The sequence below is a fragment of the Vidua chalybeata genome, chromosome 21, assembly GCF_026979565.1.
Source record: "Vidua chalybeata isolate OUT-0048 chromosome 21, bVidCha1 merged haplotype, whole genome shotgun sequence".
Classification (NCBI taxonomy): domain Eukaryota; kingdom Metazoa; phylum Chordata; class Aves; order Passeriformes; family Viduidae; genus Vidua; species Vidua chalybeata.
The window spans coordinates 4,241,087-4,267,416 of NC_071550.1; the positions used below are offsets into that span (position 1 = coordinate 4,241,087).

The following is a 26,330-nucleotide window of genomic DNA, read 5'->3' on the forward strand; positions in this document are numbered from 1 at the left end:
GGAAGCGCGGGCAGCGCCGCGGCCTCAGGGCGGCAGCGGCGGCACCGGGAGGGCCGGGCCGGGCGGACCGAGGGGCCCGCGGGAGCGGCGTGAGGTGAGCGGAGCGAGCCACGAGCAGAGGGACCGTCCGCTCGACCCTCACCGCGTCGGAGCTCCTGCCCGGACGCTTTTTGTGTCGGTCCCTCACGCCGCCTCAGGGCAGGCCGGGTCCCGCTTGGCGGGAAGGGACGGAGGGCACCGGGCAGGGCGGCAGAGGCGAGCGGGGCGCTCGGGTGGCGCTGCGGGGCGCTCCAGGCGTTGGGATTGGGGTTGTGATGGGGCCAGCAGCGGCACCGGGGCGGCTGCAGCCGCGAAACCGAAAGTTTTTGTTGCTCGGGCGTTCCGTGCCCGGTGCCGAGGCTCCGCAGGCGGTGCGCGGTGTCGGGAGCAGCGTGCACGGTGCTGCTCGCGGCTGGGGTTCGTTCGTGTGCCCGCCCACGCTCCCTTCAGCGATTTCCTCCCTTAACGGGCATAGGTAAATATTTACGCCTTTTATGAGTGAAAGGCGAGGCAAACATCCGCATGTGAATGACAGAAGGGATTCTCTTGAAAATCGTACTTACCGCTTCATGAAATGCATTAATGCAACTATTAACCTGAATATCAAAGCAGTTCTTAAGTGTGAGCTGAACAGATTTCTGCTGATCTGCTATCTGGAAAAAGGTTCTATCAGGTGAGGGTTGGCCTCTTCTCCCAGACAGTGAGTGACAGGAGTGGACAGAGCCTCAAGCGGTGCCAGGGGAGGTTCAGGCTGGGCATCAGGAGCAATTCCTTCGCTGAAAGAGTTCTTAAATATTTGAGCATTGGAATGGGCTGCCCAGGGCGGTGGTGGGGTCACCATCCCTGGAGGCGTTCAGCTGGATTGTGGCGCTCGGCGCTCTGCTCTGTGTTCGGTCGCAGGTTGGATTCGGTGATCTCGGAGGTCTTTTCCAGCCGGACTGATTCCGTGATTCAGTGGTTTGATTTCTGTTTTGCTCTAGATCTTTGAAACACCACCGAGACTCGGTCACCAGGGGGTGGATTGCTGAGGATACGGCTCTGCCCTCTGCACTCAGGACATGTATGGCTGAAGGGCTCAGCCCCTTCCCTGGCTGCTGGGCAGCGCTGTTCTCCTTCCCACCATGTGATCTGGCACACCTGCACAGCAAATAGCTCCTTTTTTCAAAGGTAAATGCCACAATTGTTGGGTTTTCCCAGTATATTTGTATGCATGAGGAAGCTTACTTTGGCTTTATCTGCTTTTGTTATGCTGAATAAAAGAAGTAGTTGCCACCTTTCTTTCTGCATAGTTAGTTCAAGAGTTCATGCTTTTGCAGCCTTCCATTATCTGAAGGGGCTTACAAGGAAGCTGGAGAGGGACCCTTCATCAGGAGCTGTAGTGATAGGACAAGGGGGAGTGGTTTCAAACTGACAGAGGGCAGGGTTAGATTGAGTGTTAGGAGGCAGTTCTTCCCTGTGAGGGTGCTGAGGCCCTGGCACAAGGTGCCCAGAGAAGCTGTGCCTGCCCCTGGATCCCTGGAAGTGACCAAAGCTAGTTTGGATGGTGCTTGGAGCAGCCTGGGCAGTGGAAGGTGTCTCTGCCCATGGCAGGGAGTGGGATGAAATGACCCTTAAGGTCCCTTCCAACCCAGACCATTCTGTGATTCCAGTGCTCTGTGGAATTTTTCAGGCTAGCAGGATCTCAGATGACTCCATTGCTGCTCAGTGAAGGATTTTTGTTTTTAGAGGAAAGCAATCTGTGGTGAGAATTTTAGCACTCTTTTCTGTCTATAAAAATAACAACGACAGAAAAGTTCTGCGTAAATGTCCTTTGCTTGTGACAACAGGGATTTGTTGACCTATAACTTTTAGCAGGAGATTAAGAAAAGAAGCTAATTAAACGTTGTGCCACTAGACCTAGATTCCAGACACACCAATAAAATAATATAAAGAGCCTTGCATTGTAGCTCTGGAAATCATGCAATGTGTGGGTAAGGAGATGATTTTTTTTAACATAAAATGAGTTTTCACCCTTTTTCTCCCTAGTTTGACTACAGTGCTTTACTTTTACTGTGTGCTGTTCCACAGGCATTTTTTGTGTGATGTCCCTTTAATTGCTTTGATCTGTTTAACTGCATGCACCTGGGTGTTGTAAGGACACCTGCATGGAGGCTGCTAATGAGTAACTGAAATCCTGACGCTCCCCACACTTGAAAATTGTTGTGGCTGAAAGGGAATATTTTACCACTTGGAGGCTTTAATTGCTGCTTCTCTGACCCACCCCCAGAATGAGCACATGCCGATGGTGCACACAGAGTGGTGCTGACACCACCGAGTTCCTGAAGCACTATGCTGCTCAAAGGCTGTCCCAGGAAGATTTTGAAGGCTCCAATGATGACCTCTGTTACTGCCTGGAGTGTGTGGTTGAATATCACAAAGCAAGGGAAGCATGTCCAAGATTGCATGAGGTAATTAATTAAGAGATTAATTAAGAGGCTTCTGTGGTCCAGCCTCAGTGTAGGGGAAGGGGTTGTGTTTTACTGGGTTTTGGGAGTAGGTTGTGTTGCTTTCTAACTGTCTGGTTTTTTCATATGGAGTTGCAAACTGCTGATTGTAAAACAGAGCTCCTCTTGTTTTGCGTATATTCAAATTGGCAAGAACTGAGCCAGTAGTTGTAAGTTGCTGACTAGACACTATAGCTTGGACTTCTTTCACGCTGTTGATGGTTTGTCATCTGAAACAAAGAACATCTGCCAGACTAACAGCTCATTTCTTTAATGTATTTTCTCTTTTCCGCTGGTTTCTCTTCAGTTTCTGGTTTGTTCCGGTTTTTGTTTGCTTTCACTTCTCATTTGTAGTTTTCTCCTATGTTTGAATTTCAGAGATCAGACCTTGCAATTGTCCAATTAATCAAAAAAATTGAAACCTCTTTTGTAGTCCTCCCTTAGTAGTATACAATTGTATATTTTTGTAAAGCTTATTATATTATTAGAGAGCTTGTTTTCCCTTCTGTGTATGTAAAGTAAGTGTTTTTAGCTAATTGATCATAGTCTAAAAGGTTGCTCTTTAGATTGGTCAGCTAGCTTGCTCTGGAATGCAATTCCATGTGACTGGAAGTTCCATAGACTGGAAATAAGAGAAGTGCCTGGACCAAATGCAAGTTCCTTTTTGTGTCCATTTAGTGCAGTGAATAAACTTGGTGTCTAATTGAGGTTTGGAGCAGTTACTTAAGATGAGTAAGTTAAGTGGCTGAATCCCTGCAAATATCCAGCAAATCAGTCAGTCTCTTTGTATTGTTTATATTCTTTTCCTTCCACTAATTGCAAAATCTGTAAGAAGGCAAGATTTTATATTTGCTTTTCCTGTCTTCCTAAATATGACCTTTTCCTGTATTGTGTCTTTCTGTGGATTGGCCAGTGGAACAAAGTTTTGTGACTAACCTAAAATAAATATAGAAATGAATGTGAATATTTAACAGAATTACGAAATTGCATCTGGTTTGAAGGCTATTCTTTTAAAAATGACTTTGTAATCTCAACTTCAAAGTGAGAGATTTATGCTTTGTGTAGTTGAATTCCATTTCAAAGCTTTACTGTTTTGGACCAAAGAAACTTTCCGAAATGAGATTTCAATTTTTGAACGTGTAATTATCTGCATGTGATAATAAATGTCCTTAATCACTTTCTTCACAAGTACACTTCAACTGTTGTTTTCCCCCACTGAATAGGACTTGTGGGACTTGGAAACCTCCCGCCTCCTTGCCCACATGGAGAAATCCATGAATGAAGAAACAGGAGAAGATGAGTTATTTCTAGTTGATGAGCATGGGGAGACCCCTCTGTCTGGTTATGTGGGTCCAAATTTTGAGAACAACCTGCGAGTGCCCCTGCTGGAAATACTGAAATATCCATATCTGCTGCTGCATGAGAAAGTCAGTATGTATCTGATCAAATATCCCTGTGGAGGGGAATGGTGTTGTTCTACTGCAGGAGTGAAAATGAACAGTAGTTAAACCAGAGGAACAATGTGTATATTTATTTTGATACTAAATACATTTTTTTGGTGGGTCTGTAAATTAGTCCTTACTATAACTGTCTTACCCTTTTAGGTGAGCTGTGTGTAGAAGTGCTCTGCAGAATGGAACTAAGTCAAGACTCCTTTCAGGTCTTTGAGAAATACCCAGGAATTTATCTCTTTTTGGTACACCCAAATGAGGTGGTAAGTTCCTTTTTTTGTTCTGCTGAATCCTGGTTTTGTGCACCATGTTAATACAGAAGGGATTGAGTGCTGTCTTGTATGATTTTAGAAAACATGTTATGCATTTATCTGTAAATAAAACTTGACATCTGTTACAGTGTGCAGTTCTTTCATTAGAATATCTTGGTCAGTTACATGTAAATAACATTAAATTAGTACAAACCAACTGCTACACTGTTGCACATCAATCCCAAGGGATTTTCTTTATAGGTATTACCCTGAATTTTAGCTTCCTTGTCACCAACATCATCTTGTGCGTATAGCAAGCCTGTTTCTAAGATTATTTTGAAGACTTATTTTTAATTATTCCATTAGTAAAAATATGCCTTTGTCCCTCTTGTAAGAGGAAGCACTGTTATTACAGAATTTATTTGTTCTTTTTATTAATATAAAACTATTTATTTCAATCCTTAGATTCGTCGATGGGCCATCCTAACAGCAAGGAATCTAGGAAAGGTTGACAGGGATGATTACTACGACTTAGAGGAAGTGCTGACTTGTTTGTTCAGAGTTATTGAGTTGGGGCTTTTTGAGAACCCAGATATTTACAGCTCTTCAATGTTTGAAAAGGGTAAACTCATCCTTCTGCCAGCTCATTTGTATGATACAGCCAACTACAAGAACTATTGGCTGGGTGAGTGCTTGTGATCAGAAATGAGTTTGTGTAGTCTCCCATTTGTAAGCACTTCTTTCAAGTCAGAGCTCTACAAATTCATAGGTGCTGTGTATTTTTTCAAATATATAGACAGGTTGCTTCTTTTGTTTTCTTCTGTAGGAATTTGCATGTTGCTGTCAGTGCTGGAAGAACAAGCTATGGACTCTTTGTTACTGGGCCCAGACAAACAAAATGATTTCATGCAGTCTATACTTCACACTATGGAGAAAGAAGCAGCTGGTAACTAGTTTTGATACTGAGATTAAGACAGTTCATAGCTCGTTTTTCATCTTTAGAAAATTCCTTGTTAAGTTCTTAGTAGTGTAATGCGAGGTAATTTTACCTGAGGCCTATTTATCTTCTGAAAGGTGCAACATTTGGGCAGTTCTGACAAATACTGAAAGATGACATCCAAAGTCTGGAGTGGAGAAGGGATGGTGGTGCTTTTGCTAAATCTGGCTTAGAGGTTTTGAGAGGACAAATCTGTAATTTCTATCACTTTCATTTAATATACAGGCTGCATGTACACACAGAGTGCTCATTTCTTTGTGGCATGAAGTTTGAATTTTGAGTTCTAAAGTAAAAAACTCCTTCTGAATTGCTGCAACTTGCTGTAAAATATGAGTCTTCCATCTGTCCATTTGAGGAGGACCCCCTTTTGCAGCTGTAAATTTAGACTTTAGAATTTAGGCTTAGTAACTCCATGGGTTACCATGGCATAGTCTGGGAATGGCCTTGTGAGCTCAAGACCAGGATTGCCTCTTAAATGAGCAAATTTTTATAAACTTTGTGATTATTGAGGCTAGGATATTTTCTTATCTGAGGGAATAAGAACACACTTGAAAGAACCAATTGCTTCTAGTATAAATATGAAGTATAAGTTAGCTGTGTAAGTGAAAGAATAAATAACTCTGGAAGTTGTGCCACTTCTTAGCACATCCCTGCAAAAATCAGTGTGAAAGAATCAGTTTCATAGTGTTGGGAAATATCAGTAATATTTAATGTTAATAATGGGCATCCAAACTCCTGTTGATTTAAAACTGCATTAGGAGCAGTGTCTCTGTACAAATGAGGGAACTTTTTAAATTCTTTTTCCAGGTTAAAAAGTACAGTTGCAACTTACTAGAATACTCTTGTATTGATATTTTAGAAAAATCAATGAAAACCAGCTCTTTCAATTTCTGTTTAGCCTAAGAATGTCCAGGACTTGAATTTCAACCCTCTCCACTGTTCTGTTGTGTTTCAGATGATTCCACTGACCCCTTCTGGCCTGCCCTACACTGTTTCATGGTTATTTTGGATCAGCTTGGATCTAAAGTTTGGGGTCAGCTGATTGATCCTGTCCAAGCCTTTCAAACCATAATCAACAGTGTCAGCTACAACAATGAAATCAAAAACATTCGCAGTAGCTTTAGGAGGTCAGTTCTTGGCAGTGCTGCTGTAATTTGTGTTTACAGGGGGAGGGAGATGGCAATTAAATATCATATTTCCAACTTAAAGCAAAGAAAAGTTGAAGTAGGTCCCCCAGAATTGTGAGGTTCCTTCAAAAAGAATACATGCTCACTTCTCTTCGGTGTCCCGGATTTTTTTTTCCTGAATTGGGAAGACTGTTAATTGTTCTGTGCTTATTTAGTGCTACAACCAACTTGCACTGAAGGTTAATGAAAATTGCCATGTTCAAGGTTTGGTAAATTTATGGGAATTGCTGAATTTTCAGTAGATGGCATTCTGGGCATTTGTTCTCCATAGGCAAATCCATGGCTCAATAGAAAGCTTTTTCCTGAGATAGTCACTTCCCCCACCTCTTACAAGCTGGATAAAGCAAGCTCTACACTTTTAAATATGGTACCGTTGCACTGGTGTGTTTTATCACTGACCAGTTCTAATGCTCACTTGGTATCTGAAAAGCAACATCTATCCTGAGTTTCTTAGGATTTTAATTGTGTGAGTCTGTAGTAATCTGTGTTTCTTTTCAGGACAAAAGCTGAACCAGAGTCAGACTATGGTGATGACATGATTTCTTGCAGTCAGATTGTGTATAATTATAACACAGAAAAGCCTCAAAAGGTATTAAACTAGTATTTTATATTCCTTTTCTTTGACCTGGGGTCACTGAATGACATTGTCAAGAACAAACCTTTCCGAGTGTGGTCATCTCTTGATGTCAATGTATTGCATTTATGAAATGTCTTTTAAAGGCTTCCCATGTGTTTTTGATTATCTGAGGTTAAATTATATCAGCATGACAATGTCTTTGAATAGTTCACAATGATTTTTAAAGGAACTAGTACTTCACACCAATTTCATAGATAATGTTTTGGGAAATTAGTTCCTTATTGCATCTCTGTGCTCTTTATTTTTTGCATTTTTAATGACTTACATTGGGATATAAGTGATGTTACTGTTTAACGAACAAATATATGAAAGGAAGTAACAAAAAAGCTTGGCTACAAGAAAGCTGCTGTATTAAACTGTGCATATCACTGAGGCTGTTGTGTGGTGAATGTATTTTTCAGGACACTGGCTGGAAGGCTGCCATTTGCCCAGAGTACTGCCCCAACATGTATGAAGAAATGCAGACCCTGGCTAACATGCTTCAGTCTGACATTGGCAGAGACATGCGTGTCCATCACGGCACATTCCTCTGGTTCATCCCTTTTGTTCAGTCCCTTATGGATCTCAAGGACTTGGGTGTAGCCTATATAGTCGAGGTCATCCACTACCTCTGCTCAGAAATCAAAGATATCCTCATCGAAAGATTCCAGGAGTGCGACAAAATCTCAGAGTTCTTCCTCCTCATCTTGGTGTCCATTGTTGAGCTACACAGAAGTAAGAAGTGCCTGCATTTGCTGTGGATCAGCTCCCAGGAGTGGGTGGAGGCAGTGGTGAGGTGTGCCACGCTCCCAAGCAGAGCCTTCACTCGGTGCGGCGAGAAGGCGCCGGGGCTGTTTGCCAAGGGCTCGGCTGTGGGGTCCTTGCAGGCCCCCAACTCGGTGCAGCACGCCTGCGTGCAGCTCATCCGCAGCCTGCTCAAGGAGGGCTACCAGATCGGCCAGCACGCCCTGTGCAAGCAGTACCTGGACAAACTCAACCTCCTCCTGCGGGGAAATCGAGCTGTGGGGTGGCAGCTGAGCAGCCAGGAAACCCAGGAGCTGCAAACGTGCTTAAAGCAAGTTATAAGAAGTATAAAGAGCAAAGCACTGAGCACCTCTTTGGCTGGAGGGAGCAGTTCAAACTCAACAGCTTTGCCGACTGTCTCTACAAAGCACGAGAGGAATGTGTGTGATGATGGATACAAGACAAGTGGACATGAGAGGAGGGACCTTTATTCACCATTTGTCATGTCAAAGGAAGACAGAGATTGTCAAGAGAACCCTTCCCATAGGAGAAAGAATGCCTGGGAAGAGGAATGTAGAGATGCATGTAGGAGTTCAACATCTTGCACATCCACAGAAGGCCTCTTGATGAATATTAAAAAAGAGCCTAATGACTTGACAGCTCAGGAGTTTGTCTTCCCACAGAACTCTTTGGCAACAAAAGTATGTGGGAAAGTTCAGGAAAATAAGAGCTCTGATCTTGTGGTAAGCAAATGCAATATGGATGATCAGTGCTTCAATTCAAATACTGAGCATTCAGATTTCAGGAGAGGCAGAGAGTTAGAAGTGAAACACAAAGCAGAATCCAAACCACCACTGTATCTGTCTGCTCAGACTCATCTTGATTCTCCATCTTCAAGGAGTTGCAAAAGTATGCAAGAGACAAGTGCAAACAGTGTGTTCCAGTCCAGACTGGTCCCCACTAAACAGGTGTCCAAGGAAGCATCACTGGATTCCTCTAACTCCTCTAGAAATGAAGCTGGTGTGCAAGGGAAGGCAGATGACAGTACTTTGCTTTTAGGGCGTAATGACACCTCACTGAAAAAAGTATCAACAGAAGAAAAAGCATGTTCATCATTGCTGTCTTTCTTTAAGAGGAACTCTAATGTGCAAACTTCAAACCAGGAGCAGCCTAATTTAAATGATGTGGATAAATATGACTGCAAAAATCGATTTTCAGAGACCTTTTGTAGGGATAAGATTTCAGCCTATGATTATTTTCCATTTAGCTCTGAAAACAAGAGGGATATGATCAGGCCACTGTCAGTGAAGCGTGAATCAAGTGACAGGTTGTTTGAGTTTTCCAAATACTTCAGGAGGGAAAACAGTTCAGTGGAGAAGAAAGAGGAGAATTTTGTGAAGATGGTTTCTGAAGATGATGATTTATCAGACTCCCAGGTTGATAGAGAGCTCAGTAAATTATCTCTAGCTGCTTATGCCAAAAGTGTTAATTTTCCTGTTGCATCCAACCAGGAAAGCTCAGTGTACCACAATGTGTCTGATATTAAAAGGAAAGTGAAAGGTTCTGTAAGATCTTCCAACGAGGGCCAAAGTACCAAGTGTCCCAGTGGTGGAGATCGCCCTAGCAATCAAGTCATTGTAATTTCAGACTCTTCTGATGAAGAAAAAAATGTGGCTGAGAAAGAGGAAACAAAAACCAAGAATGAAAATGTGTGTGCAGAGCCATCTTTAACTTCCAGCAGCACTTCTGATAGTGACACTAAAAGAGAATCAAACTCTCCAGGCTCTCCCATGTTACTGGATGACTGCGATTCTCAGTACTTTGAATTTGAAACAGAAGCTGAGGTTTTTTCAGCTTGGCAAGATACTCAAGCCTATGCTGTGGAAACAACTCAGGAGTATAAACAAGATCGTGTTTCACCAGCACCTGAGACAAGTAATTCAGATGATTGCCTGAATGATAACTTAAATGACTGGGGCTATGATGTGCATTACTTTAGTGATGACACCATGGAAGAGGCAGCAAGCTCAATAGAAAAGCAGACAGAAGATACTTCTTACCAGAAAGAAGCTGATGATGCAAAAGAAGCGACTAATTCAACCTTGGAAGAATCAGTTGGCAAGGAAGATGCAAAAGGTCAGCCGGAGAAATGTGCAGACAAAGGTACTGCTAAAGACTTGACCCTGGACTCAAAAGCACCTGAACCCAAAGCATCTACATCTCCCATCTCATTAGCTTCAAAGTTGGCCCTTAAGAAAAATAGCACAAGCCCACAGAAGACCACAGCAAAATGTAAATTAGTACTGGCTGTTCAGAGAAGTCCTAAAAAACCTCCCGTTGTTAAAACAGCCAAAAATAAAACACCACTGCAAAGCACGACAGAACGTTCTCAGCCTGGCAGGTCAATGCCTGCTGTGGTTCCTCCAAGGAAGGTTCGGCAGAGTCCTGCTCCAGCGTCGACTGCGGAAAAGCTTGGCCTAAAGAAGGGCCCCCGCAAGGCGTTCGACTTGTCCCAGCCCTCCCTGGAGAGCCTGGCTCAGCTGCGCAGCCACGGCAAAGCTGCTGGCAGAATTGGAGTTACACAGAAAAAGAGGACCAAACACATCGAGGCTCAGCGTTTGTCTGTAAAACATAATAAAAAACTGCTGGCCTGCCAAGACCGGCAGTATCCAAGGCCCAAAAGAAGTGTGAAAAATTCTGCAGGAAGTTCGGGGATTAGAAACAAAGTTGCCAAAATGTGTGCAAAACCTGTGGAACAAAAGCCTCAAAGTTTTGAACTGGCAGCTATTAAAGAATCTGTTGAAAACCAAAGGGAGAGAAAAAGAGAAGAGACTGCTTGTCCTTCTGCCAGCGAGAGAAAATTTGAGAGCCTCCCTGTGGAGGAGGTGGCAAATGCCTCTGAAATTCCTCGTTCTTCAGACTGGAACAGCAAATGGGAGAGTAACAGTGTCGTGGTTCCTCCTGTCCCTATGGATTCAAGTCTCTCTTCCACTGCAATTGAAGAGGATAAAGATGAGTCTTCAGGAAAAGGTTGCACTGTCCTGCCCGAGTGTGAGATGAAAACTTCAAAGCAAAATGGGTGTAAATCAGATGAAAGCAGTGACGAAGGTGATGATAATCTGTTTTTAACCCAGTTAGATCCTGTGGATATGGAGTTATGTTCTCAGGAGGAAAGTGTTCAAGATGCTGCTGTAGGCAGCAAGACCCCAGAGGAAATGGATGTTGATGAAAGCCTTCAGCAGAATGAACTCACAGCTGTTGTGAAATGTAAGGACAAAGACTGTATGGAACAGGTGGAAAAGCCTGGAGAGTACTGCAGTAAACACCCAACCACCAGCCCAGGGCCAGATCACGTGTTTGCCAAGCCTTCTCTCCCACCACCTAAAAATAAGAAGCCTTCCACTACCAAAATTTTCAGCTCAGCAAGTTCTTCGCGAAACGCAGCCTTCAGCAAAGATCTCGAAGATGTCAGAAAGCTGCCCCCACCTTCAAAAAGCAAAGTGAACGCGGCCAAAGCAGCGGTGGTCAGGCCACCACTGTATCCAAAACCCGCACCAGCAGGAAATCCAACATACAAATCTGCAAGTTTCAGTAATGTACCTCAACCCCTTAGTTCCAATAATGTTCTCCAGTCACAAAATAAACACTATGACAATGCTTCAAATATTTCCAGGGGGCCTGGCCAAGAAACCTACTCCTCTTTTCTTGGCGCTCAGCAGCGCGATTACAGCATTTTTGTTAACCAAGTCCTAAAGTGGACTTACGAAATGTTTGCAAACTTCAGCTACTTTGGAACTCCAAATAATCTTCTGCAGACTATAGTAGCCTCTGTTCCTGTCCAATTTCAGGGCTACAATGAGTATTTTAACACATTTTTTCCCTTGATGATGCTCAACGCCTTTGAAACAGTAAGTAGCTTTCTGCCTATTGGTTTGGTTTCATCAACACTGATAAATTTTACCAAGAGATTAAAACCTGGTTTATGTCCTCTGCTTTCCTTTGAAAACATTCAGATACTGATCAGAATAGAGGGATGATTTGGGGTAGATAATCCAAACAGCTATGTTTAAGACTGGGGACTACCAGAGTTACCTTAGTGAAGTGTTTCTTTTTTTCCTGGGTGCACATCCACAATAAGATGAGTGGCAAAGAATGTGGTTCCTCTCTCTATAGTGTATAAAGGTCAAAACAGAAATCTTTAAGAAACTGAGGTCTTTCAATGACACAGGATGAAAACCTGGTTTTGGTTTCTGTTGAGAACTTACATGAGAGGGAAGGTTAATCCAGGAAGTATTTTTTCCCAGTCTTTATTGGTTTATAGCTTAATAATGACAAAACACAATGTTCCTTCAATTAATGCCTGAATGCTTTCAAGTTCAGTCATTGCATCACTTCTTCTATAGAAATAAGGTAGAAAATAAAGCCAATGCCAGGTTAATACTGATATTTTAAGGTGAAAATGCAGTCAGGGAAGACTCAGAATAGTTGTAAAGAGGTTTAAGAAAGTACATGAAATGCGGGAGTGGCAAGGAAGAACTTTTGTTTGCCCCTTGTGTTTAATGGGTATGCTTATATGAAAGAAAAGAAATGGGTAAGACTCTTGATATATTTACTTGACAGTCTTATAGTTTTATTTCATTTATTTGCCCTTTGAGTCATGGTAAGCTTTTCTGCTGATACACTAAACCCTTCAAAGTATTATTGTTTCCTTTTCAACATGTAGCTGGCACAAGAATGGGTAGAAAACCAGAAAGTAAGAGAGAAAGGTTATTGCTTCTACTTAGAGAACTTTTCTGCTGACATGAATACAGCACATTTTACAGGTGAGGGTTTTTTTTAAATAAAATCTGATTTTCAAGTAGATGGTGCATTATAATGAGCTGGCACTTAGAGGCAGAGTTTTTTGTGTTTGCTTTAAATATAGAAGGGATTCCAACTTTGCTATTCCACAGAATGCATGTAAGAGAATGATGTATTTTGCAGGGAGTTTGTTCCTTCCATCTCTCATCTGGGATTTTTTTTTCATCTTGTTTTGATAAAGTTGTCCTTGACTTGCTCTTTTTTTATACAATGCTGTGCTCAGGCTTAAGAGTGCAGGATGGAGTTAAAATTTTCACAATAATCTTTTGCTATAGCCTTTAACAGCTTTAAAAAGTTAATAGTGCTTCTGCAGTCATGTAGAAAATAGAACCATTTTCTTTTCAACATTGTGGTTTTAATTTGTCTTTTGGGTAGCTCACCTACGAGAGAGTGATTTGGCGAGGCAGCTTCATCCAAAGGAGGATGACTTAATCCTTTTGAAGGTCCACAAGGAGAAGGACACTTTTGGGGAAGAAAGTGGGATGGAGTACCACACAGTGAATCATGTTGGCCTTGTGACACGTTTTTCTCGTGCATCTGGCTGTGCAAACAGTGAGTAGCAGGGCTAGAAATAAAAATGGGGTCCTTCTTGGTGCCATAAAATGCTTCTTCATAGCTGGCTGTTGGTAATTGTAATGTACCACTGGCCTCAGAGGAAATGGAATTGTTTTTCCTCTGTAGCAGGTCTGTTCCATGCTAGAAGCTTTGTAAAAATCAGGAACTGAAGCTGCAGCCTGCTGTCAATAATTTTTCTAGAACTTCATGTAGAAACAGAAACTAGTGATGAGTAAATGCTCTGCACACATCTTTAGGATGATATTGCCAGGAGATAGGAAGTGCCATGACCTTCTGTGATCTCTCTGTCTAAAATTGTCACTGTCTTTGGGAACTGAAACTGTGAATTACCAGGATTGCCAAGTACCCAGAACCTGCCTTATTAAAGCAGGGATATGAGTAGTTGTACAGAGCACTGGTTTTTTGTTTGGTCTTTTTTTTTTTTTTGTGGGGTGGGGAAGTGTTGGGATTTTGCAAAAATTGATTCCATGGCAGAAGAAAGACAGCATCTTGTTCTGGTGAATTCATTGAGTGACTTACTGGAGTATCTTTCAGTTAATGATTTGGATAGTTTTTGAATTAATAACTTGTTTTTTTATTCTTCTTTAACAGGACAAAAAGAGCAGCAAACTGCCTGTCATCTTACTGTGCAAACCCGAGGCAATTTGTCATTCTTCATCCATAAGCAAGTGAAGTGTGTGGTGGTTGGCTCCCTGGTGACCACACACAGAAAGTTCAAAGGTCTGCTGCTGCTGAGCAGGAGCCCCCTGGCTAAACCCATCATAAATCCAAGTTACAATGACTTCTGTCCCAGAGATCTGCCTGTTGCCTCAGGAAGTGCTGTAAGTTGTGCAGCTGGGAGTGCCAGGGTTAACAGAACAAGCATTTAGGCCTCATGAGTTTTGCAGATTTGGTTTTTCATGCTGGCTTTTGAGATGACCAAGAGAAAATAGCCACGTTTCAAAAGCACTGAGACACTGCCCTTTTTAGAGTTGGCTGCTGGGGTGGAGGAGACAAAGTTTGAACTTGCTCAGGTGTTTGTGCTCTGTTGTTACAGTGAGATTCAAACTGCTTTCAGTTTTCTTTGCCCTTACTGGGGAATTTTCAGGAAAAAAACAGGATGGAAAAGGTATTGTAAAATAAAGATGTGGGGAGTGAACAAAACCTTTATTACAATTTCAAGTGAGGATTGGGTGTGTGTCTAGAGCAAATGTAGAATCAAAAGCTTCTCTGCCCTTCCAGCTTTTGAGTTCTAGCTAGAGAGGTGATGACATTCTTAAAGTGTAGAAAATTGATGTGGAAGGTGTGATCAATATGAATTCATTATTTTTTGCCCTATTTCTTCAGGTTTCATATATGAATGAATACAATGAAGATCAAAAGAGAGCCATTGAGACAGCTTATGCCATGGTAAAGCAACACCCAGGACTTCCCAAGATCTGCCTTATCCATGGACCACCTGGGACAGGGAAATCAAAAACTATTGTAGGACTCCTGTCGCGTGTTTTGAGAGAAGTAAGTGAACATGGTCATGTGCTGGGGTTTGGTTCAGATAAGTGTACAGTCTGGCTTTTCAATCTCAACTGAAAACAATCTAAAGAGCTTATTTGTTGTTAATTAATCCACAGAACACTAGGAATGAGAAAACAGCTCGGAAAAAAAATTCCAAGATTAAGCCAAACCGTTTTCTAGTTTGTGCACCATCAAATGCTGCTGTTGATGAACTCATGAAAAAGATCATCATTGCATTTAAGGAAAAATGCCAAAACAAACAGGAGCCTTTGGGTATGGTTTGTTTTTAAATTGTTTTAATGTTAAATGGGCAAAACCTGGAGGAGGAACTGAAGCAATTGATCATGTACTGTACTTGCACGCTCCTCTGAGCAGCCTCTTCCTCTTGCAGTGTTGTGATGCAGAACATGACTGGTACAACCTCTTACACTGTTAACTTCCATGTGCTTTTCTGAAAGGTGTATTGTGAGGTTTTTTAAAGAAGCTACACTTTGTTTTGTATTGACCCTTTCCTCATGCTGTTAGTTTAAGTTCATCAGTTTTTAAGTATTCTTTGGGGATTTGAACACAAGTCCCTTGCCTTTATTTTGAATAAAATTGGACTTTGTGGGTCACGGGAAACAGACTGGTGAAAATTTTGATATGCCTAAGCTTCTCATTTTTCCTCCTCCCAGTTTGTGACTAGTACAAAGTAGATGAATTCTGTTTAAGACATCTAGTTTGTGGCAAGGGGAAAAATATCTGCATTGTAACCAAATGTTCTTTTGGTATTGACTTACCAATTGCTTTACTTGATGGGACTCAGCATTGTCCAAGTTAGGAATTCTGGAGGTTTTAGATAAACCTGAGAATAAGAGGTAGTTTCATTAATTCAAAATAACATTCTTAATGTTAGCCACCACTAAAATGTGGGCAACATCTTTATTTTTTAGAGTTTGGAATTACTGAAAATTCCAGATAAGCAGAGAAGCCTTGTTTGATATCCATGATGTTTATATTTTTTAAATTGTCATAGCAAAGCATACGGACAGTTGAAATAATTTAAGAGTATTTTGACTGTGATTTTGTAAACAGGAAATTGTGGGGATATCAAATTAGTGCGACTTGGTGCTGAAAAATCAATCAACAATGAAGTGCGGGGATTCAGCCTGGATAAGCAAGTTGAACACAGAATGAGTAAGTAACGTGGAAATCAGACTTTTCTTCATTCTTCTCTAGGAACTTGGTGATGTTTTCCACATGGGATTATGTGTCCTGTAAGAAGAAAGATTTTCCTTAAATAGTATTTCATAAAGTGTTGTTTTTCTCAGTCCTAGTGGGGAAGTTGCAGTTTATGTATCAGTCAGAATCTAAGGAAAAGGAAAAAAATAAGGAAACTGACCTTTTTCTTTAAGAAGTTACATTACATACATGTTAAAGCCATCATTTATGAAGCATTTGAGAGCTACAGTTGGAAGAAATTCTCATTGTCTTCATTGTAAATGATAAAACTTCAGTAGAAAATGGGAAAACTCATCCAAAAATGCATTTGTCCAATTTGGGTTTATGTAACAGCTTTTCTATTCCTCCTTTGTGTTCTCCTTTGGTTTATTACAGAACGAAAGCCAGGTGACTGTGACCAGGACATTCAGAAGAAGAAAGAAGCTCTGGATCAGAAGCTGGACATGCTCTCTCGAGAGCGTGCCATGCACAGATGTGAGAAGAGAGAGGTACCAAGACAAGTTTTAATCCTCCTTTTGTTTTTATGTTCATAAAACAAAAACAACTCTGGTTTTTGGTGTCACTGTCTCTTTACCTACTTTTTCAGCTAATGGAAAAGTTGGACCACAAGAGGGAATGAAGAACTTTACATCAGGATTTTTTTTTTGTTTATTTATGCCAGTATTTTCCAGTGGTTGATCATGCCACTTGTTGCTCTATAGTTCAGTAGCCTTCACTTGGTTCTGTCACTAGTTAGATTTTAATGTAACCATATTTACAAATCTTAATGGTTTAAATTGATTATATGTTTCAAAGCTCTGTTTTTGTTTCACTGAAAATACAGGAAAATACCTCATGATCTGAGATTTTGGAATATGTGTTGCACTTGAAGTTTTCCAGTTTTTTTGTCTAAGAATTTGGCATTTATGCCAAATGAGAGATTTCTGGTGGTAAACCATTTCTCAGTGCCACAGATATGTAAGATCTGGTATTGTGTGTTGCAGTGCCTAAATATAGCTTTCCAAGAAACTGAATGGCTTTTTCAGACACATTTGATACTAAAAGAGTCTGAGCAAGTTTAGGAAATTAATTAGGGCACGAAAGGGAAAAAGGTATATGGGAAATGGGTGGTGCTAAAGGTGGTTTCTCTTTAATTTTTCCCCCATCTAGAGTCAAAAGTTAAATGATGAAATTGGCAGACTTGCAAAGGAGAGACAACAACTCGCTTCTCAGCTAAAGGAGGTAGGAGAATTTATCTCTAATAAACTTCAGCCGATGTGTTTTTGTACCTGGTTTCCTTTAATTGTGGTGAAATTTGGTTTTGATATAGCTGGGAGCATTTATAAAGTAGTGGGCAAATGGATCAAGGCCATAAGCTGAGTAAGTTGTGGACAGGCAGCTGTGAAATCTGGGTGTGCTCTGGCTGCACACTGGGAGAAAGCCCAAACAGGAACATTCACTGTTGCAGTTAAGGCTGAACTTTAACCAGGGTGTCCTGTTGTGCTTGAAGGTTCGTGTGCACTCCCAGAAAGTGCAGGCAGACATCATCCTGGAGTCTGACATCATCTGCTGCACGCTGAGCACCAGCGGGGGGAGCCTGCTGGAATCGGCTTTCTCCCGGCAGGGGCTCGATCCCTTCAGCTGTGTCATCGTGGATGAGGTCAGTGCAGCTGTGGGGAACTGCAGCCTCTTCCACTCCACACCTGCCCCGTGCTCTGCTTGGGCAGCCTGGGGCTCTTTGGCTGCTGCTGCTGCTGCAATATTTGTGGGTTGCATGCCCTGTCCCCAGTAGGAGCATGAGGAGAAAGAATAACTTTTAATTGATTCTTTTCCTGACTTGTTTGGTGCTGTAATGGCAGCTTTTATTTAGAACCACACTTCAGCCATGGTTTTTGCTTTAGAGATTTCCAGATGATTTGGTTATATTTATATCTGTTTGGAGAGCTTTCATATATAATAATAAAATAAATCTGTTTGTAGCTTTTTACTAGAGGAAAGCCCTTCCTTTTCCTCTTTTTTTTAAATTTTTTTTTTTTTTAGAAGACTTAAAGCATTTGAGTTATTCTGGCTGTGTTACAAGAAATGTAATGTACTTCCCTGCTTTGCTTACAACTTCTACTTTTGTCCTGTTTGCATATCCAAAAGGCAGGGCAGTCCTGTGAGGTGGAAACACTGATTCCACTGATCCATCGCTGTAATAAACTTGTCCTCGTTGGAGATCCCAAACAGCTCCCTCCCACTGTCAAATCAGTAGTAAGTGTTCAAGCTCTTTGCTTTTTTCTTGTCACAGAATGGATATGGTTAAAGAACAATATCTATAGAAAATATTTAAAGAGGGGGGAAACAGATACATTTCAATGGAGCAATACAAACTTCAGTCTGGGCACTTGGTTTGTAAGAGATGTTGTGTTGTGGCAGGCTCTGTTTTCTCATTTTGGGAGCTTCAGTCACTAACCTATTCCTTAAGGAGGAGGAAAACTTTTTGGTTTTTTGTATGGGGACTTCCTGACCCTACAGGTGTTTAAGGATAAATATATAGGAGCACATCCTTGTCTCCAACAGTAAGGGCTGTGTTTAACACCTGGTAAAGAAAGGAGGAAATCCAGGCTGGCTTCTTTAGCGGGGTAAATTGTCTAGAGGCTGTGTGTTTATTTAACAAGATCCCACCTGGAAAGTCTTGCTTTTCATTATGGTTGATGTTTTTAACATTTTACTGTGTTGTGAGTCACAAGGAGAAGTTGTCTTGTAAAAGAATAGACACAAAAATTCAGATTCGTGCAGGTGGCATTTACTGAAATAAGACCAACACACACAGAAAACCGAAGTGCGAGTAGTTGTCATTTTGTCAACGATTTAGAAGTTTAAAACACCAAATTGACTTTCAAATTCACCAAAACACTTTGACTGGTGGGGGATGAGATCCCAAATGAGATGTCCTGTTCTCCCTGTGGCAGAAAGCCCAGCAGTATGGCTATGACCAGTCTTTGATGGCCCGTCTGCAGAGGCACCTGGAGGAGCAAGTGCAGAGGAACGTGCTGCACAGCCTGCCTGTGGTGCAGCTGACCGTGCAGTACAGGATGCACCCAGACATCTGCCTCTTCCCATCCAACTATGTTTATGGCAGGACTCTAAAAACTGCCAAGTGAGTAGCACTCTATTCTTCTTTCTGAGCAGAGGCTATTTCAAAGCAATTTTTTAATGTCAGGGTGTTTTTGTGAGTCTAAAAATGCTTGAGGCTGTGGGAGGGGAAAATTGATTAATGGGAGAAAATGTGCAGTCCATCTCTGTTAGTGCTGGGTGTGATAGGTGAGGTAAGATCCCTTAAAATTATGCATACAGTGTGCTGAGAGTTCATTTTCAGGCCTCAATCTATTTGGGCAGCAGGGAAAATTAAGGATTCTGGGGAGGAAAAGAGCTGAAAGTTACAATCATAAAATGGTTGAGGTTGGAAGAGACTCTTAGTGCCATCAGGCTCATGTGTCAACCATTTCCACCACTAAATCATGTCCTCATGTGCCAAATCCCCATGATATGTGAACACGTCCAGGAATGGTGATTCTCACTTCCCTGGACAATCTGTTCCAATGCTTCACAAACCTTTCTGTGAAAAAAAAAAAATTCCTTCTATCTAATCCAAACCTCCTTTGGTGAAACTTTAGGCCATTTCCTCTCTTTCTGGAGAGTTGCTTGTGTTTGATAACCATGATGTAAATTAATGGAGTATAAGTTCTTACAATTTCTCAGTTGTGTGGTTGCCTAGTGATAAAAATATTATTTCCAGGGCAATAGAGGAGAACAGGTGTTCTTCGGAATGGCCATTCCAGCCCTACCTGATTTTTGATGTAGCTGATGGTCGTGAGGAGCGAGACAATGAGTAAGTCCTGCATTCTAACTCAGCCAAAGTTTAGATTTTCTGAGAATTAATTGCCTATAGAAGATCTGTGTTTTCTCCTTTGTTGTTCCAATATGCATCAAGTAGCTAGAACTGCATTTTCCAGCTGATGAGATTTAATTTCACAGAAAACAGGTTTTCTTAAATCTGAAACTGGTTTTAATCCTAGTTTGACTCACTGATAGGTGCCAGTAAATGCCTGCAGTCTCTGTTAACTTCAGTAAGAGTTTGAATTCCTGATTTTATCAGCGAGTTCCCTTTCCCAGGTGCACACTGAGGAGATGCCAGGAGGTGGCAGGCTCAGTCCTCCCCTTCCCCTGTTCTGTAAGGAGAGCACCAGCTGGAGGTGCTGAGGGAATGTGGAAGTGCATCTTTTCACTGCCTGCATTCCCAGGCTTAGTAGCCTCTCCTCAAGGTCTGCTTGCCAAGTTCTTTGATCCTCTGTGTGAAAAAAGCTGCAAAAGTTCAAAACAGCTGTGACTCAAAATCCCCCAACAAAGTGGGCTAAAAAAGCATTGAATTGGAAAGATCTCTCAAAGGTGTTCTTGTAATGTTTCCATTTTGTCCTGTGCAGCTCTTACAGCAATCCTCGAGAAGTGAAGCTGGTGATGGAGTTAATTAGAACAATTAAAGAAAAAAGGAAGGATCTGGGCCTTCGTCGCATTGGAATAATTACCCCTTACAGTGCCCAGAAAAAGAAAATTCAGGAGCAACTGGACAGTGTGTTTAAGAATAACAGGTAAAGAAACCACGAGTTTTCAAATTGCCCTTGGCTCTTGCATATTAATCCTTTGTTTATCCTCTTAAATAATGGTAAAAAGTCTCCAACTTCTTCCTGTACTGCTAAAATTTGCACTTGGTTGTGCCTTTAAAGGGGATGTGTAACCCTTTTGCTTAAAACAGGCATGGTCTCCTTGTGCCATTCTTAGTTACTACCCACATGCTTTGATTATAGTGCTGTTCTGAATAAAGCTGATTTAAAAGAACCTAAAATTCCATGCTGTGTGGACCCAAACAGATTTTCAGTATTGATGCTGATCTCAGAAAAGTGAATGCAGCTGTAGGCTCATGTGCTGAAGGAGAAATTTACCCTGGGTGGTTTCACACGTGAGCATTAAGGATAGTGTTTAGGCTGTTTGCATCAGTGTGTTGCTTAAAAATCCAAGTCAGAATGAGCAGGATTGATGAGTCAGAATAAGCTGAATTATATTTCCTCAACAGCCCAGGAGAAGTGGACACAGTGGATGCGTTCCAGGGCCGAGAGAAGGATTGCATCATCGTGTCCTGTGTGCGGGCAAACAGCTCCGAGGGCTCCACTCTGCCATATGTGCAGGCAAACAGCACCAAAGGATCCATTGGGTACGTGTCCTGCAGGGATTTGCAGTCCCATTTCCAGGGATGCTGTAGAGAAAGTCACACTTTGAATAGGACTGGTTAGAAAGTTAGAGAGAGCAAGTCACTTCTACCAGTCTGGGAATTAAAGGCTATCTCAGGGCAGGAATTGGTGTTCATGGTCTGAGATGTCTGAGCAAGAGGGACAGGGAAATGGTGGTGGTGTGCTCTGTGTTATGTGCTGATCCCACACAACTCCCTTATCCTGCCACTGCCTGGATTTGGCAGGATTGGCTTTGGGGTCTTGGCTCTTTGCATTATTACTGCAGCAGTTATTGTTCTTGTGGCTTTTGGTACACCTTGTAACTTTCTGCATGCCGTTCTCAAAATGAAACCCATTTTCTGTGGCTGTTGCTGTCCTGTTAATGTCTGTAAAATTCTTGTTAATTAGCTGTGTGTGTTACTTGGAATGTGACGTAGCAGACTTGGGTCTGGGATTTGTAGATGAGTGTGCTTGTCTTCTAAGATAGGGGCAGATTAGCAGCAAGTCTTAACACTCAGGATTGCAGATTTCTTAATTTTATGTTTTTTTCCTGTCTGAACAGAAGGAACTAAACTGAGTGTGCTGTTTACCCCCAGAGGAATTAGAGCAGTTGCTGATTTCTGTAACTTGCAGGTCATTTTAGTTTAAAAAATGGTAGTGAAAATATGAAAATATGCCTTTTTAGAGTTCACTGCCTTCTAAGTTAAATTAGGAAAAATCTGGCCACATAAACAAAAATCTTTTTTCTACACACAAATTTCACCAAGCTGCTTATGTTTCTCTGATATTCATTCTCTGCAAGAAAAATGGCTTTTAATTGTGCTGATCCACTTTGGGAAGAGAAGGAATCCAAATCTCATGGTAAACAACAATAATGCCTTTTGAAGACTTCTTAATCTGATTTGATTGAGTTTGGGAATGGAAGGCAGCTGGAACCTGCCAGTTCTTTTGGCTGACCCAAGACTTAACCTCTGTCTGCTCTTTCAGCAGGAACTTTCCAGCTTACTGTGTTCATACTTTAATATATAAAGGTTTATATATTCAAGCTGTGCCAGTGCAGTGCCTTAGCAGCTGTACATGCTGTTGGCTTGGACATCTCTGTTTCAGTGTCAGGTGCCCTTGGCAAGGTGTGATGGGATATTTGCCACACCCTTACCTATGATCTTGTAGCCTGAGTAAAGTATTTTGTTCTCCAGGGTTGCTAGTCCAGCATTAAATTTGCTCTGAAAGTAACTGGGAGAAGAAAACTCCAAGGGATGACAATGGATTTTTTTTTCCCCTCCTTCCTGAGAAAATAATCTTCTTGTCTTTCAGTTGAAAAGCTGTCAGGAATATTTAGTAGTCTCTCAAGGTCTCCCCTTGTTCATTTCTCAAGACCTAGAGAACTCTATCTCTGCTGTCTGCTTCCTGCTTCTCTTATTTCCTGCACTGTCCAAATTTTTTGAGGTGACACTGTGGTTTTTGCAGTCTTCACTGCAGGGTTGTGAATTTGCTGCAGATGAGGTCTCAGTGACCACAGAGTCAGGCATTGATAGTGAACCTGCTCAAATTAGGTTGGACTTGGAATTGTGGATTTTCTTAGTAAAGAATAAGCTGTGTATTTTGGAAGTTTTTTCATTAGAGAAGAAATAGTTGATATTAGTCTCACTAACCTTTTCTTGAGTTCTGATAAATGAGTGCTAACAGAAGTCAGTCTTTAAGAATACACTCAGCATTTGTTTAGGTTTCAGTACTGTGGTTTGTGATCCCTGAAAACCCAACTAGGCAATTTTCCTAGTGCAAAACCAGACTTCTGCAAGGCTATACTCTCCCCTCTTGAAGCATGACAAAGCAAAAGTCTGCCTTGATGTGTTTCCAGTGCAGGTCACCTTTAAAATAAAATATTCATGTGCAGTGTTCAGTATTTCAGTAGGGTGTTTTCCCATTAATACTGCCAAATATTATTAATCTATTTCAGTTCAAGTCAAAAAGAAGCTTAAAGTCTTGATAGGTGAAGTGAGGTTGATGTCCTCAGTACTATGAGGAACGTTTAAGGAAGCAGTGGTTGGCATTAAGAGGGGATTTGCTCTAAGAAAGGAAACGGCAATGGCAGGAGCTGGAAGGAACTGGAATTCCCTGCAAGGAATCTGTGGTCAAAGAAAGAAAACACAATTCATGCTCAGCCTTTCACGTAAGGCAGGGCTGCTGCCACGGGGTCTGCGGAGGAGCCGCCGCTCTTAATTCCAGTGACATTTCATTTTATGTCTTTTTCACCTAACCCTTTAAACCTTCTCGTGGGAAGAAGTAGTTGAGGAGCTTCGTTTTTGTCTCGTCACTCAGGTTTCTGGCGAGCCTCCAGCGACTGAATGTCACCATCACCCGAGCCCGATTCAGCCTCTTCATCCTGGGCCGGCTGCAGACGCTCATGGTAGGTGCAGTGGCGATGGAGCGGGCTCTGTGAGCGCCCCCAGGGCTGGGGTGCCGGGCTCGGACTCTGCAGCCTGTGCCAGCTCCCAGGGCGAGCTCTGGGTCTTGCAGGGTCCTTGGGTTTGTGCTTGGCCGGGGGCGGGAGAGGTGCGTTGGGTTAGGGCGCCGCTAGGGGGCGCTAAAGCCCCGCGCCTGTGAGGGGAACCCCTGGAAATGGAGAAATTTGTCATTTTTGGAAGATCTGATGGCTCAAAGTGCCTTCCCTGTGTTACAGCAGCCAGAGTGTCTGTTGCTGTTTTGCACCTGAAACATAAGATCCTTCCATTCCAGAAGGAACATAACATTGGTTTCCATGACAGTTGTGTCAGGTACCTTGATTAAAGAGGTTATACATCCTCTGACATCTCTGTCCACGTGTGTTGATTTCTTGCTGGTAAAGAGGGTTTTTCTTGTTTTTCTTTTTTTTTTAAAGGAAGATAAAAACTGGAATCAGTTGATTCAGGATGCTCAGAAAAGAGGTGCCATTATTAGGACAACAGAAAAAAATTACAAGAAAGAGGCTCTCAGGATTTTGAAGCTCAGGCCACCAGGACAGCCCCCAGCCAAAGGAGGGACGATGACATCTCCTGTGGTGCAGGCTGGTTCTTCCAGTGGCAAGAGGAGTGAGCCTGGAAATTCTGGGAACAGCCCACAGGAACTTGCTGCTGGCCCTGGCCATGCAGTGCCTCAAGGAAACCGAGGGCCCTCACAGCCTGCAGGGACTCCAGCTGCAGATTCCAGGAGGAGCAGTGCCCCTGCAGCCTCGGGGGCTGCAGCTGCAGATTCCAGGAGGAGCAGTGCCCCTGCAGCCTCGGGGGCTGCAGCTGCAGATTCCAGGAGGAGCAGTGCCCCTGCACCCTCAGGGGCTGCAGCTGCAGATTCCAAGAGGAGCGGTGCCCCTGCATCCATGGGAGCTGCAGATTCCAGGAGGAGCAGTGCCCCTGCACCCTCAGGGGCTGCAGCTGCAGATTCCAGGAGGAGCAGTGCCCCTGCATCCATGGGGGCTGCAGCTGCAGATTCCAGGAGGAGCAGTGCCCCTGCATCCTCAGGGGCTGCAGCTGCAGATTCCAGGAGGAGCAGTGCCCCTGCAGCCTCGGGGGCTGCAGCACTTGGTGCCATTCCTGAGAAGCCACGGGACCCAAGGCTGGCAAGCCTGGCCATTCGAACTGAAGGCAAGGGCAAGGAGCAGCCCTTGAAAGACAGCCATTGGTCAGCCCAGAGCAATCCAGGATCAGCACCACAGCAAGGCCTGGATGTGTCCTCAGCTGCCAGGGATCAGGTGTGCAGAACAGAAAACGCCAGGAAGGCCCAGCAGACAGCAGGGCAGTGCAGTGTGCTTCCCCCAGCCCCTCACACAGCCCAGCACGAGGATGACCGCAGAGCAGCTGTGTCCAAAAGCAGTTCCAAAGCCCCCAGTGAAGGAGGTCACAGCAGTAGCAGTGAGTGGAACAAAGACTCTCGTGGTTTATCAAGGAGACCATCCCAGGAATCACCAGAGAACACAGAATCAAGCTCTGCCAAGAGAAGAAAGTTCTTTCACTGACTTTACTATCGGCTCATTACTGAAAATCTATTCCCAGTTTTCTGTCTAGCAAGGACTGTATTTTAAATTATTTAGCACAGCTGGAACTCCCATATATTGATACCACTACTAGCAGTAGATCTGTTTCCCATCCTGTCCCTAATTGTGAAGGGATTTACTACCTGACAGATGGTACCTTTGAGGTTTTGAAAAGAGAAGTTGGGTAGCTGCATTGCTTGGAAGAGCAGTGGGTTTAGTCATCTAGGAAGCTGAGGTTGTAAATGTTTAACAGTGTATATTTGTACAGTATACAGAATTATTTTAAGATATTTGGCAAATACATAGCTTCTTGTTTCCTTGTGTAAATGCTAATTTCTTAGAGATGTAATTTTTTATGAAGAACCAGAGTAAAGCAAAAACATAACCCAACAACCCAACCCCAAAATCCAAGACTTAGACTTCTTTTCCCTTTGCACTAAAATGTCTAATTTATTTCATAGCAAAACGGAATGTTGAAAATGTGGTAACAGTGGTTCTTGCTCGTGCTCCACTACTGCCTCAGGGAAGAGTGAGGCAGATGTACATTGGTTTGAATGGAGAGAATTCTACTTATTTTGTATATTTTATTGTCTGTTTTTATAGGAACTGAAGAGTTTTTGTTTATACAAATGTGCCTTGAGTTTTGCTCTTGCTGCTGCTCTACCAGTTGGAATCCCTCTCTTGTTGCAGTGGCAACACAATCTGCAGATTAAAACCTGTGAGGTCTTTTTGGTCCCACTGTGTCCTTGTGAGGAAGAATCAACAGCACTGTGGAATCTTGCTCCAAGATCTAGTTAACGGTTACTGGTAATATCACTTGAGTTTCTTTGTATGGAGCTTTTGGAGCTCTACAGGGATGAAAAGGGCAGGTAGATCTTTCTAGGTGTTACTGCTGGATTCTTTCCACTGTGCTGATGAAGAACATGCAGCCACTAAAAGGATGGTGAAAAAAACAAATTATTTTAAAGAAAACCTTCCTCACATCATAACATTTCACAATAAAAGTGGAATTATTTCTACTAAGAATTCTTTTGGGTCACTGTGATGTATCACTTTGTTTTCTGGAGCTTGTGTGTGTCTCAGGAGTTGGAGAGCAGCATTTCACATGCACTGAGTTTTGTGTGGAGGTAACCTGGGAGTGCAGGTCTCAGGGAATGGAGGA

At 42.6% G+C, this 26,330-nt stretch overlaps 1 protein-coding gene across 1 annotated transcript; it reads left to right on the plus strand.

The window, feature by feature from the left end:
• The first annotated feature begins 59 nt into the window (after positions 1–59).
• SETX (senataxin) lies at positions 60–25,581 on the plus strand. Its single transcript, XM_053962177.1, has 26 exons — positions 60–94; positions 1,020–1,206; positions 2,306–2,486; positions 3,746–3,953; positions 4,127–4,236; positions 4,690–4,909; positions 5,051–5,170; positions 6,177–6,348; positions 6,907–6,997; positions 7,447–11,676; positions 12,492–12,591; positions 13,004–13,180; positions 13,796–14,025; positions 14,531–14,698; positions 14,812–14,968; positions 15,770–15,871; positions 16,292–16,404; positions 17,066–17,137; positions 17,406–17,555; positions 18,041–18,148; positions 18,850–19,037; positions 19,677–19,769; positions 20,362–20,526; positions 21,009–21,146; positions 23,482–23,569; positions 24,041–25,581. Exons 3-26 carry the CDS (start codon positions 2,307–2,309, stop codon positions 25,148–25,150), a joined length of 8,490 nt encoding a protein of 2,829 aa, XP_053818152.1. The 5' UTR covers positions 60–94; positions 1,020–1,206; position 2,306; the 3' UTR covers positions 25,151–25,581.
• Positions 25,582–26,330: the final 749 nt, after the last annotated feature.

Excerpts from the sequence above, each read along its gene's own strand:
- SETX (XM_053962177.1), top strand. The coding sequence starts at position 2,307 with ATGAGCACATGCCGATGGTGCACACAGAGTGGTGCTGACACCACCGAG. Across the intron at positions 6,349-6,906 it reads ATTCGCAGTAGCTTTAGGAG|GACAAAAGCTGAACCAGAGT; the intron begins GTCAGTTCTTGG and ends GTTTCTTTTCAG. Across the intron at positions 14,969-15,769 it reads AAACAAACAGGAGCCTTTGG|GAAATTGTGGGGATATCAAA; the intron begins GTATGGTTTGTT and ends TTTTGTAAACAG.